The sequence below is a fragment of the Cordyceps fumosorosea genome, assembly GCF_001636725.1.
Source record: "Cordyceps fumosorosea ARSEF 2679 chromosome Unknown scaffold_3, whole genome shotgun sequence".
Taxonomy (NCBI): Eukaryota; Fungi; Ascomycota; class Sordariomycetes; order Hypocreales; family Cordycipitaceae; genus Cordyceps; species Cordyceps fumosorosea.
Window position 1 is genome coordinate 587,200 of NW_017387303.1, and position 13,340 is coordinate 600,539.

A 13,340-nucleotide genomic window follows, 5' to 3' on the forward strand; every position below is an offset into this window, starting at 1 on the left:
TGAATACCGGGGGTTTCTTTGCAAAACTACATTTGTTGGAGGAGGGAAGATGATGTGTGCCGTAGTCATGTACTTTTATACAAAATGAGAGACTCTTTTGGTTTGATGTGCACGTTCGAGTCCAAATGCTGGCGTGACAGTTTGGGTCTGAAAATGCAATTGCTTGGCTATGATTTATTGTAGTCTTGTAAATGATGAATCCGCCTCGAGCCTCTTTCCCAATAGCCCGTGGTTGTCTACTTTTTCGCCGCAGGCTCGTCAGACTCAGAATCCTCCTCGTCCTCCTCCTCGTCACTTGTTGGCTTGGCGGCCGGCTTGGCCGCTGTCGTCGGGGTTGACTTTGCTGCTGACGCAGCCCTTGCCACTGGCTTCTTCTTCTCTTCTTCCTCTTCCTCCTCCTCCTCCTCACTTTCCTCCTCACTGCTGTCATCCTCGTCATCATCCCCCGTCTTCTTCGCTGCTGCTGGCGGCGCCCCCTCCTTCTTCACAGGAGGAGCCTTGGGCTTCTCGTCTTCGCTGTCCTCCTCCTCATCGCTGTCCTCCTCATCATCGGAATCGTCGTCTTCCGAAGCAGCGGGCGCCTGGCGCCACTTGCTGCTGGTGGGGCTCTGCACCGACGCAGCGAGGGACTCGTGGCCGGCGCTCTTCCATGTCGTGCTTGTGGGGGACTGCAGGCCAGCACTGGCAGCCTTGCTCTGCGCAGCGGGCGACCGGGGGCTGGCGGCCTTGGAGGGCGTCTTTGGTCTCGTCGCGTCCTCCTTGGCCGGCTTGGGAGACGATGGCGTGACGGCGGCGACGGCAGCAGCAGCAACAGATGATACCGCGGCAATGGTAGCTGCGGCAGCAGCTGGCACAGAGGCCTTGGACTCTGATTTTGTCTTTTCTCCCTTCTTGTCGTCCACTTCCTCTTCTTCGCTGTCGTCGTCGTCTTCGTCGCTGTCATCTTCTTCGGCTTTCCCGCTTGCAGATGGCTTTCGCTCGCTGCCCTTTTGATTGTCCGCAACACTCTTCCCAGCTTCCCCTGTTCTGGTAACTTCTTTGTTGCCGTCAGCATCCTTCTTTTGCTCGACATTTGAGCTGTCCATTTTCACATCTGCAGCGTCCTTGGCGTCTTTCTCAGCCTGTTTCTCGTTATCTTCCTTGCTACTGGTCTTTGACTCGGCAGCGCCATCACCACTGGCAGCATCTTTCTTTTCTGCGCCGTGCACCTTTTCCCTCAGGCTCTTAGACTTGAGTTCCTTCGCCTTGGCCGCCGCTTTATCAGCGAGAGACCGCACTGGCAGCTCCTTTGTCTCCGCTTTGCTCGCTGCCTTCTCGCTGGGTGATTTCTGAGATGCCGCCGCTGCGGCGGCCGCACCGGCTGCAACGACGCCAGAAATCGCCGTGGCGGCCTTGGTTGTGCCCGTCGTTTTCTTGACGGTGCGTTTCAGCTTCGGCGCGGGGTGCTTGTTGTGGATATTTGGTATCGTGTGCTCGTCATAGTGAATCTTGACATGCTGCTTCAGCTCGCCATACTCGTTCCACTCCTCGATCTCGACAAGATCCTGATGTCAACTCCCGTTAGTACATTGTGTTGATGGACTGCGTCGGGGCTTCATGAAAGGGACGGATGCAGTTTGAAAATCATGCTCAAGACATACCCCTACTATGAAGCCTTCTTGAAAGAGGCCAGGCAGCTTTCTTATACGACCACCTTCAGCTTTGCCCGCCCTGCGTGCCCATAGCCTCTTGGCGTTTTCGTCCGTCGCAATGTCCACTGCCTTGAAAGGCACTCGATTGGCGCGCAAAATGGTTTCCAGGCGTGACGTGGCCGTGACGATATGCGACGATCCCGCCGTCAGAGAGGTGAATATATACAGAGCCGGATCTTGTTCAAAAGCAAGCGTTGACATGATGGGCGACGATGGTTGAGCTCTCTCTCGGTTGGATCGAATCGGCTGATGGTGGGCGCGCGCTCGGCAGTTGGTCTAGTGATGAATTGATGATGGCTCTGAAGGCAGAGAAATTTGGAGTCTATTCGGCGGTCGATATGAGGCGGACAGATGGCTTGCGCCCGTTTGAAGTTGAAGCTTGTTGGATAGAAAGGGGTAGCTTTGGCGGCGCCCAAGCTGCGGGGGTGGGGTTGAAACTAAGCCCCTCCCTTCCGCGGGAGCGTTTGAGGACTTGGGGTAACGTCATAGTCGGCAGCAGAGGAGAAGGTTGATGCAACATTTTCAAGGCAACCTGGGCGAATTTACTGATTTACGGCTTGAAGGAATCTGGTCCTGGAGAGCAGCGATGCTGGATAAGAGTTCCTGCAGACATGGCTAGTAGCTCTGCACGTTGCTCAAACGGTTAGGCGGGTATAGTTAGGTAGGCCGTTTGCTTTGGGGGCTGGCGTGGATCAAGCCGAGGAGCCAAGACGTTTGAGCGTGCCGAGGTTTAAACAGAGGAGACTTGAGGTTGCAAGTCAAGACTGGTAGAATTTTCGAAGAATGATTCGTAAGTTGACTAAAATGGCAGGCCCGAGTCGTTGTGTGAAGGCGGTGATGGGAGAAGTCTGACTCGGTTGAAGCTTAATATGGGGGAAGAAAGGCACAGTGGAGAGAGGAAAAGTGTACCAGTAGCGGCTATGTGACTTGGTAGAGGGTCCGAGTATACCGTGTGAAAGTCTATTTTATAAACAGTACAACAGGTACCTGGTGCCCAGGTGGCAATGATCTACGTGAGTAAAGTTTATTCATGAATGGGTTTGTTCTCGAAACTTTCTATTGTTGGGGTTCGGCTTATCTCAGTTTTCATTGTATCTCTTTGATTACGAGTCGGTACCAGTTTTTGGTGATGCTGTACCAGACAGAACCTCCGTGGAAGTACATACAGCACTTTCTAAGCGCCTGAGCCTTTTCACTCCAGGCGGCACGGAAATCGGAACATTGCTTGTTAGACCCCGCGAGCTTAGTTAACTGTTGCATCTTTGCACCTTTTCATGCGTATTTGCTGGTATGTTGTGCACATTGAAATCAGAGCTGTCGGTACAAAGCAATACAAGCAAATCCACGCACGCATCCCCTCTCGATTAGGCAGCCCGGTTCTCGGACAGCCAGACGGGCTTTTTTGGTGCCTGACTAGCATCACCTCTTGTGAGGGTTGGCAGACCCAGCATCTGCCCAATCAGCGGCCTCGCGCGGCCCACCCTTCTCTGGTCCAGACCCTCGCGTACCTTTTTTTCGTCCGTTTGTTCTGCTCCATTCATTTTTGCCCGCCGGCCAGATGCAGAAACCAGCTGTGCCCGTCTTGTCCGCGATGTGCAGATGGAACCAGTTTAAATCTGGCCGGCGCGTGCATCTGACTGGACGAGACGAGCAAGTGTGTGTGGATTTATTATCTGTGCTTGAATTCTTTTTCCGTCTTTTTTCCTTGTCTCGCCCCGTTTGCCCGTTGCCCGTTTGCCGTTTTGTGCCTGGTGGCCCTGCACAGTGCGCTGTCATGGTTGGCCTCGCGGCTCGGGTACCTGACTGACTCTTATTTATTGAAATCGCGCATTACATGAGGAAATTTTCTTCACACCAACTCACTTGTTCATTGTCGCTCACTCTTCTTCCTGTATCCAGGCCCATCCCATCCGTTCCTTTTTCAGCTCCCGATTCCCCCGCCCTCATCCAGATCTTTCCTTCTACAACCCGCATTCTCTCTCTCTCTCTCAACCACCGTCTTTAAAGAAGCTGCCTTGCTCACCGACAACACCGGTTTCATTCTCTACCAAACATCAAGTCTGCACTCGCTCTCTCCAGACACTCTTCGTCGTCTCAACATAAACCCACACTCTCTACCACTCGCTTCATCCGCCTTCAAGATGCGCTTCGCTACTCCCCTCGCCCTCTTCGCTACCCTCGCCGTCGCGCAGGACACGACCGCCACCCAGGTCGTCACCTCTACCACCAAGCAGATTGTCACCGTCACCCAGTGCCATTCTACCTACACGGACTGCCCTCTGAGCCAGACCAGCACCAGCACCAGCACCAGCAATGCCGCCGTGGTCCCTACCGTGCCCGTCGTGGTCCCTACCGTGCCCGCCGGCAACTCCACCGCCGTCTACCCTACCGGTACCGGCGTCGTCCCCACGGTGCCTACCGTGCCGACCGGCGCTGCTGCCCGTCTTGAGTCCGGCGCCATGGCTGTTGTCGCCGTCGCCGCCGTCGCCTTGGCTCTCTAAATGCCGTCGCCGGGCCCGCTTGCGCACCCATGCGCCTAACCTCTGGGCTGGACTCAGCATGAGGTTAAGGTGCTACGCTCCTTTATGATACGCTACAAATTCTACGGGGATGGATGTTTGGAGACCATTTTTGTCTATACATTCTTTTACGATATGGCGAAATAGGTGTGATTTTTCTTCCTCTTCTTGCTGTTGCTAGACGGGACACCACAATTCAGGTCCACCCTGCGAAAGCAGCGAAACGTCCTGAATCCTTTACTATAAAGATTTGATACCACTTTCACTTGGACTGGACGGATATTTGAATAAACGAATACAATTTATGACTCATTACTGAACTACCTAACTCTCCATGCTTCCCGTGCCGTGTCGTGCTTCCTGGACTGATTGTCAAATACCCACCCACGGGCGAGAAACCAAGAATTGATGAACTCTCACAGATTAAACCACCACCCTTTACCTTTATGTATGTCTATAGCTACAATTCCGCTTCTTGCCTGCCGGATGTACACTGCAGAGCGGTCTGGCCCGTTTGAGCCTATTTGTTGTATGCCGTGCCGTGCCGTCCACGCCCAGCCTTGGCGGCGCTCACTTGCAGCATCCAGACCGGCCTCTTTCATTTTACGAGGCCCTTGCCGAGAATAGCATTGCCGGAAAATCAACGAAAGAAGGGCGACGTCAAAATAATCCTGTCAAGCTGAAAATCGTGGACCGATGCCAGACAGCTGCCCGCCGGGCATAGATCGCCCCGCGCCGGCCGCGCCAATCCGCCCACCCTCCCGTTCGGCATGCAGCTCGATATTAATTAAGCAGATGAGCTCGTTCGATCGTACCAAGTAGGCCCCTCTCTAGGGAGAGTGTGGGTGACGGTTGGTGTATTGCACACTCTATCTGGCACGGGAAGGACAAGGTCACGAGTTGCCACGCATGCACTTGATAGCATTGCACAAACACTACTCCGTCCTGCGAAGTTCTTCGGGCGAAGCCAGGTAAATACCGGGAGGTGAGGAATTATGAGCATATACCCACTGTAATTGGTTAAGCGACAATACCGAGACAGAGATCGTCTCTCTCTAGTGCTGTTAGTTGGGCAGGGTGGCAATGGCACCCTGGGCTCTTAAGCGAGGAGTACTCGTCGGCAGGTGTGGCAGATAGGCTAAATGGCATGTACGTATGCACCAAGTATCGGCATTCACATGATAAATGTCTTTTGCACTTCTTACAAGCGCACGACTGCCGGGGTACTACCAAACGGACCTCCAATACTTGGCGATTCGTCCCATCTTGGCTCGCTCCATGCGTTATCGTTGGTATAGAGAAAGCTCTAGTGTCGCGTGCCCGACGACTTCGCGACAACACGAGCCGGGCACCTTTTGGAGTCACCTTCGTGCGCTCGTTTGGTCATGTTTGCTGTAGTACGCCCTTGTAATTCATTTACCAACCCGCAAGAAGCCCCGAGCGTCCGTTCTCCTCCCAACAGACCAACGCACCTTGTTGGCAAGCCCTGCACGGTCCCCTCGGCCAGGACTTGCCGAGCCCGGCAAGACAAGGGATGGAAAAAGATCGCCCGCTTTTACGGCTCGCCGCATTAGTTACACAGCAAAAAGAGTTCTCCAAAAAAAAAAAAAACGAGACATTGTCGCGGCCAGGCCGTACAAGCTGTCATGGTATGAACAGTGAGAGCAACAAAGCGCACATAATACACAGGGAAAAAAACAGGGGCAAAAGAGAAAGCACGATGGTGCCACGGCACGGAGTCGTCATGGGAGTAATCATTCCGTGTTGGAAATCATCTTACGTTTGTGGCGAACCAGTTGCTGTTGACACGGACCCTTGCTTGGTATTTGTTGTTGGTAGGGGCACACCTATTCAGCCTTGTCGTCGACGAGGAAGTGAAAAAAGAAAACAAAAGACAGAAAAAGGAAATTAGACGCCAATGAATCATACATGTGCTTGTTACGCATGTCAACTGACTTGACCATGTCAAGATTGGCCCTGTATCTTCTGCGAATCCTCCCCCACCTCCCGAGCGGAGGGTGTCATCGAGTCCATCAACCCCGGGGCGCGAAGGTAGTAGTTATCAGCCAACTCCCACCTCCCTGGAACTTGGGACAGTGGCACGTACATACATGCGTGGTCCTCTTTTCAAGTACCGTACGGACCCTGTCAACTAGGCCAGGTTCCGTCCGTCCGTGCCTCTTCCTTCGTCCCGTCTCGGCCGATGTCTCAACGCTGACAACAGACAACAGCCGCGGCACCGGCGTCTGCCGAGCGAACAAGCATTTTTCCTTCGGCCGTGCGTCGACTCTCTCCCCGCTATCCCTTGCGCCCGGGTCGGCTCTTATTAATTGTTTTCTGCTTTTTTTTTTTTTTTTTTTTCGAGGCTCTTCTTGGTGTACTTCCAAATGAGGCGTCATTTTGCGCGACTACTGCACAGACGAAGCCAAAGAAGGAAGAAAGAAAAGAAAAAAAGATTCAACACTAACTAGATAGCTAGCAGGTATCGAAACGCCAGTTCTTGTGACTAACACCCTCGTTGGGAGCTTCTCCGAAGTTGCCGGCCCTGGGGGAGATGAAGCTATGTACGTAGACTGGGACTAACTACTGCCAGCCGTTGTGGGGAGGGGGGATATCAAGCTGAATATAGGTAGGGTAGCCGGCAATACGGCTATTCAATTTAATACGTTTGGATGGCCAGTTAATTAATTTATGTATTGTCAACACGGTGAGCACCATCGAGGATTCCGTCGGAAACGTCACGTTGACAGCCGACGTCCGGACAAGACTGTCCCTCCTGGGGTCCGGTATACAAGGGGGCTTGGATCTTCAACACAACGGCAATTTGAACAGCCGGCATACCCTGTATAGTGTATAACTAGTTAATTGGCCAATGGTCCACACGCCAAGGGGCAGCCAAGGGCGCGTTTCCGACATCAACTTGATAATAACTACACCACGTTCTCGCCCAGTCAAACCACCACAATTTGTTACGGAACTCGCACACGTGCGGACAGCCGATGACAACATGTCGTCACTTCCTCCCGATACTACCTTTGGGCAATGCAGGACGGAACTTTAAAAAACTGCTAATAACAGCGCGGAGCCGGGCAGCCTCCTTCCCCCCCTCCCCTCTCTCAAGCCAACAAGCAGCTAGCCATCTCGTCAGGCTGCGCAACTAGATGGGCACGGATATCGAGGCCAGGGGAAGAGGAGCTTGTCGTACGACCCCGTTGCAACGACCGCTTCCATTCATTACTCGTGTGCTCGTTGCAGTTACCTTCACGATGTCTCTCCCGTTGAATACCCCCGCCCTGCCTCCTTGCAGTTACATGGTATCCGTCTCTCTGTCCTTCTCTTTGTCCCTTTTTTTTTTATTCAGTGTTTCCACGGAATATCTGCCGTCCATCGTCCATGCCAAGCTTGAGACCCTTCTTGTCGTACCATGCGATGTCTTCAGGCGTCGCCGACCTGTGAGACGTCGAAAAAGAAAGACGTTTTTTTTCCCCGTCCCTAACTAAAAACCCGGGAACCAGCGGGTAGTGGAGTTCCTTTCTTTTAAGAAACAAAAAGACAGGGGTCTAAATGGCGAGACCAATACATAACAGGACGAGGAAATACCCGCAATCCCCCTCATCATCTTGTAGATGCAGTTCATTTTTTTTTTCTTCACGATGAAGTGCGACGTGCGACGTTGCCTCCTCCCTCTCCCTCTTTTGGTGGACGGGCGTGTATCAGCGCGCGCTCCATCGTCATGCATATTTCTTGAGTTGAGCTTCACGCGATGGGCCTCAGTCCGTACCTGAAATCCGAGGGAAAGCCGCAAGCCTTGTGGCTGTAAGTCGCGTCGCTCGTATTTCCGTTGCCGCTTCTTAACATTCAGAAGCGCCTAGCGAGATGAACCTCGCAATAGTCATTCCTGCGATAAAACCAGCATGTTATTCTCCGAGCCCGCTGCCAAGTCTGCCAGGCGTCCGACAAAGTATCCCCCCCCCCTGGTTCTCATCCCACAGGGCGGGCACGTCAATGCCTCCCTCCACTTCTTCTCCTACAGTCGGCGCTCTTGACTGGCTGTCGCCGGACTCTTGCCTGGTTTGGTACCAGCCGGCTTTCGAGTCATGCGCATACAACGCTTGACCAGTGAACAAGCTCGCAAAACATCTTTCGCTGAATTACTTCTAAGGAAATGCTAGGTATCCTTGTCTAAGAACGAACCCAATCTTCTCAACGCCAATGTAACAATAAGTATTGCGTCATTTCTAAATTCCACCATCAATCATATCCTGCATTTCCTCCTTCGACCCCATGTCGTTGATACTCTTGCTTATCATGACCAGAGTTGATGGAGTGCTGTACAATCCTCTGCTGGAGTGACCGTGTAGCACAACATGAAACACCCCAAGGCTATCCAGTCTCAAACAACTTCCGGGCTAGATTCTTCCCTTGGTGCTTGTTCTTGGCCCTACCCTCAAAGCTTCTTTGCCGACGCGGCTGTGACGAGGCAAACATAGCTCCATAAGAAAACGGATTTATTCTTTGCCGCATCAAAGCTGACCCGTCATATATTGTCACTCATTCACGCTGAGGCCGCAAAGTGACAGTCAGACATGAACCGTCTCCAAGCGTTTCTTTCAGAGCTCAAGGTCTTGCCCGCGCATTTGCCAAGCCACCTGCCTGCTGATGCTCGCTGGCTTCCTCCCAGCTCTTCAGGTGCGTGCGACGCGGTATGCTGCACAGCTCACCTGCAGCGCATAGTCTTGACCGACGTGACAGGTCTTACTGCGCGGCATCTGACTTCGACGTGGCTCGACCCTATGCGCAGGGCTGCCCCCTGGCTTGTGCAACGGCGCATGCGGTGCACAAGGTTGAGTTGGAGTCTGCCAGGAAGGGGCAGTCGTGAGTGGATGCGTGAGCACATCTTTTGTTTGAAAGCTCCAAAATTCCCGGCATGGAATTTTCGTCTTCACAGCCGTGGTGATAAGGATCGTCTGAAGTGATGCACCGGGGTAGCAACTCGACGTTGCGGTGAAATGATAGTGCCATATTCGTTTTCCTTGTGCTGAGATTCGGATAATGAGGCGCTTCTGAACAAATTGAAGAAATTGCTGAATGTGAAGAAAGACGCTTCTTGTAAGAGAACGATGGGCGGACGTTCCAAAATAAATGAGACAACGGCTCCGTCAAAGAACAGAGATTGGTCATGTAAGAAGTGAGGGTATCAATTACCGCATGTAACGTGTGCAAAATGCGTGTCCGGGTTCAATCGAAGTTCAGATGAATGGACGAATGCCGGGCAATGCGATACACGCCACGACACGACTCGAGAGTGGAGATGAATGACTGTCTCCAACAGGTCAGGCACAAGGGATGATGATTGATGTACTGTATGGTAGTAATAGAACTTGGCCAAACAGCAGCAGCAGCGTCGAAATGTCGAGGATATCAGGGGTAGGTCAAAATGACGGAGAACGCAGCCGACGTGAAAGGTCAACAACTTTGCTCAAAGGTTCAACTAGCAAGACAATGTTGATGCCATGAAAGCCCATTAGACAACGGACTGGAAGCTTCATGGACAGCATGAAGGAGTGGCAGGAGCAAGGAGCTTTAGAATTGGAGCGAGTCGGCCTGTATTGGTGAGGTGAGGACTTGGGACTTGTCTGGAGGTTGGACGGAAGAACGAGAAGATTAAGTAGGCGGCAAGGCGATGATCGAGATTGAGGCAGCAGAGGATTGGCCAGCGAGAAGCAAGTCGTATTTGGTCGGGGCTACCGTCATCAGGCTCCTTGTGCAAGCAAGGGGGGTGTCGGCTGAGTGAATGGAGTGAATGGTTTAAGTGTTGCACAAGGAAAAGGAGGCAACCGGCCGGGTGTATGAATAAGCCACCAGAAAATGAATTCGAATTGGAATATGCGTGGAGCAAAGGGTTTTGTGAGTTGTGTCTAAGAAGAGACGTCCGCGCAGACTTGGGTTGGGACCTTGCGCTGCGGTAGATTGGCGGCCAAGAACCACTTTTGCCGTCGCTGCGAGCCGGGTAGGTTGAAAGGAAGGCGAATACTCGTGGGGTGTGCCAAAGGGTTCAAATTTTACATGATACGAGACTGCCAGTCCAGTTGTACCGGGATAGGCCAAGGACAGACGTTGGATCTGTAATAAAATGAATAATTAGGTGGCATTCTCCTGGGGGTGACCATACGCGAGCCAGCCCCTCCTTGATACTTACTGCTTGACCTACGGATATGTGAGTGACTATCGTTGGTGGTACAAGAAACAGCCGGAGCGCGGGGACTTGCGGGGCGGTTCAGTAACGACCTCGGTGCAAGAATCTCTTATTAGACAGAGAGCTCCGTATCGAGAGGAGCGAGAAGAGAGTCTTGGAATTGCTGTGAAGGCCGCATTGTTTCACGGTATGGGTGTGTGGCTCTCGGTCTGGTGGGAGTTGGCGGCGAGACAGAGGGAAAGGGCCCAAGCTAAAAGAAAAAGGCCGAGCTTCGTTCGTCAGGTAGTACCTGGCTACTTGCCCAGCCAGTTGCAGTAGTTAGGCGGGCGCTGGTCCCCGTGCTATCAGCCAGGCTCAGGAGACGAGAGAGGAACCAAAGAGGTGGTTGACAAGCCAGTTTCCATAATACGAATAATAAGCGGCGTGAGTTGGCACCAATGGCGGAAAATGCAGAGCCACTCTGTTCAAAAAGAACTAATAAAGAGAGGGTCGCCGAAGTGTGAGATGGGGCGTTGAGGCTTGCCCTTGTGGACTGCACCCCTCCCTCTCTCCTTGGTGTGGGAGGCGTGCGCGAGTCTGGCAAGTCCGCAGCGCTGGCGGCCGAGTCAAAGTGCCAATCGCCAATCCGTCCATGTCTCATAGCCAAAGCCCCCGCCTTCTAGAAGCCAGTGTGGTGAAGACCCCGACCCAGCTGAAAAAAGGAAGGCCGCTGGCTCAGTAGATCTCGCAGCATGGTGACGTGACGGTGCGATTGCCCAGGCGCATTCCCCAGCCGTTCGGTAATACCGTGACGACGGACGGCGTCAAACGATGCTTCATTAGAGTGAGAGCTGCTGCAAGGCTGCTGCAAGAACCACACCGGACTGGTACTATCGGCATGTCTTGCTTTGCACGTCCTGTAGTTGTATTACTAGCTTAGCCTTCGACGCCAGTGTAGAGTCGTCAGTACAACAGACTTGGAGCCTGACTTGGATGGCTAGACGTAGGCAACTAGCATAAAAGACGGCGGTCGAAGGCGTCGAGGCAAATTCCTGTGCTCCGCAATGTTAGCCCTGCTTTTCTACATGCAAACACCGCGGACCAAGAGACGGCCATTGCTGCAGCCCATGACGAAGGCTCGAGTGCATGCTGACAATGAGACCTTACGCGCGCCATAAACCCTTGCCAATGCAGGCAAAGTGCCTCGCTTGTGCGGAATGGGCGGCTGGTATTTGGCGCTTGCAGGGGACCGTGGTAATAAGTGACTCCCAAAGACGAGACAGGAGAAGGGCATGGCACCCGAGATCTTAGAGCAGCGCGGGATCGGATTGCTAAAGGCTGAGAAGACTGAAACAGGCACAGCATTGCAGTGGTGCCTTGATGAACCAGCCACGTTGGAATCCTAGGGACGATCCGAAGATGGTGCCTGTCAGAAGGAGAAGGTTCCCGGAGCGAGAGGTAGCCGTTGGAGTGAGCGTTCATGCAACCCAACAGCCACCCGCTTAGGCAACAGGGTACGAATACCTTATCCTCCCTGCCGTGGGAGCCAGACAAGACAACTGACGTTCGCTGAAATTTGTTAGGGTTCGATGTTGGCATCTCTCCTAGGCATCCTCGTTAGACATGTCGTGCCTGCAGGTCAATGTCTGGTCAGCTTGTGTAAGACGAGCGTTTCCCAGATTGTCCAGCTGCAGGCACCCAGCTGGTTGAACAAACCTTAGTACCTGGTACAGCTTGACAATGAGCTCTGGCGCCCTGCAGCGTACCGGCGCCAGGGGACAAGCCCCTGTCCCTCCCTCTCTGGGCCCTTGTTCAGCCGCTGTTCTTAGGTAATATGGTAACCTGAGGCAGCTGGCTTCAAGTTACCTGGCCTGGGTAACCTCACCCGCGCCATCGCCATGCACCTATGTAGCCAGAGCAAACGCTCCTGCATGACGTGCAATTACAACCCTTGCTCCCGGCAACAACTGCAAATGTCCGTCCTTCGAATTATCGATCTGGATACACATATGCATCTTGTTTTCGCCGACGGACTTCTGGTCAGTGCTGCCAGAGGCCAAGCTGAGAGCCGGCCCGTCCCGCGTACGAAAGCAAGCATCCACTGAGGTCGTCGTTGTGCTGGTTCGACAAGCAGGCAACGCACCCTAGTCAAGTATGTACATCACATACATGTATGACAAACACCGGTCAGCGAGTGGTCAGCCGTCTACCAAGATTGAGCAGCATAGAAAATGCTGCAAAGTGATAGTCACACCAGGTGGCACAAGGGGGGCTGCATTGCTTTCCCTGTCTCGATTCTGGCGCTGGACCATGCACCACGGCCAAGTTACGATGAGCAAACAAAGATGTGATAACTGACAGCTTCAGAACAACCTTGTCAATCATTCTACGACTTATGAATATTTGTGGTGCCCTCACTTTGGCTTCTGTTTTGGTCAATGTCACCGACAATCGTGTGGCGCATACAATAACTCGAATACACCACCCATGACGAAGTCCAGCATGGCCCTGCCCGTTTTACCTAACGCCATTTTCGCCAAGCCTGGAGGCGACCTCCTCACCTGCCTATTCGACGTAGCAACCCTGCTAGCTCATATGTCAGGGGCGTCGTGCTTGCCACATGTTATTGCATGTCCGTCCGAATGAAGATGAACTGAACAGCTTGACGCTCGGCTGGCTTGAACGCAGCCTTGCAGCTGCAGCAAGACCGATTCAAAGACACCCTCTCACACCGGTTAGTTTTACGCCACCTACTGGAACTTGTGCTTGGCGCAAGATCGCTTTTGCTAACGCTAAGCTGCAACGAGGCCTGACTGCTGGAAGTCCTGAAACCACGGATCACACTTTCCTCAACTGGCTGCTCGCTGCTGGCCATGATTCTAGCGACGTGCATGACCAGGCCAAGATATCAACTGGAAGCCGCCCCTGTGGCTGATTTGAAGTCCGGATGTGCAT

The 13,340-nt window shown here is 53.1% G+C and overlaps 2 protein-coding genes across 2 annotated transcripts; one reads left to right on the forward strand and one right to left on the reverse strand.

The window, feature by feature from the left end:
* Nucleotides 1–236: 236 nt before the first annotated feature.
* ISF_01877 (Thioredoxin-like fold protein) lies at nucleotides 237–1,892 on the reverse strand (the record flags this gene model as incomplete). Its single annotated transcript, XM_018845484.1, has 2 exons — nucleotides 237–1,544; nucleotides 1,641–1,892. The coding sequence occupies 2 exons, from the start codon at nucleotides 1,890–1,892 to the stop codon at nucleotides 237–239; spliced, it is 1,560 nt and encodes a 519-aa protein (XP_018707207.1).
* Nucleotides 1,893–3,832: 1,940 nt separating this feature from the next.
* Nucleotides 3,833–4,192, forward strand: ISF_01878 (hypothetical protein; the record flags this gene model as incomplete). The annotated part of the gene is made up of 1 exon (XM_018845485.1): nucleotides 3,833–4,192. The coding sequence occupies one exon, from the start codon at nucleotides 3,833–3,835 to the stop codon at nucleotides 4,190–4,192; it is 360 nt and encodes a 119-aa protein (XP_018707208.1).
* Nucleotides 4,193–13,340: the final 9,148 nt, after the last annotated feature.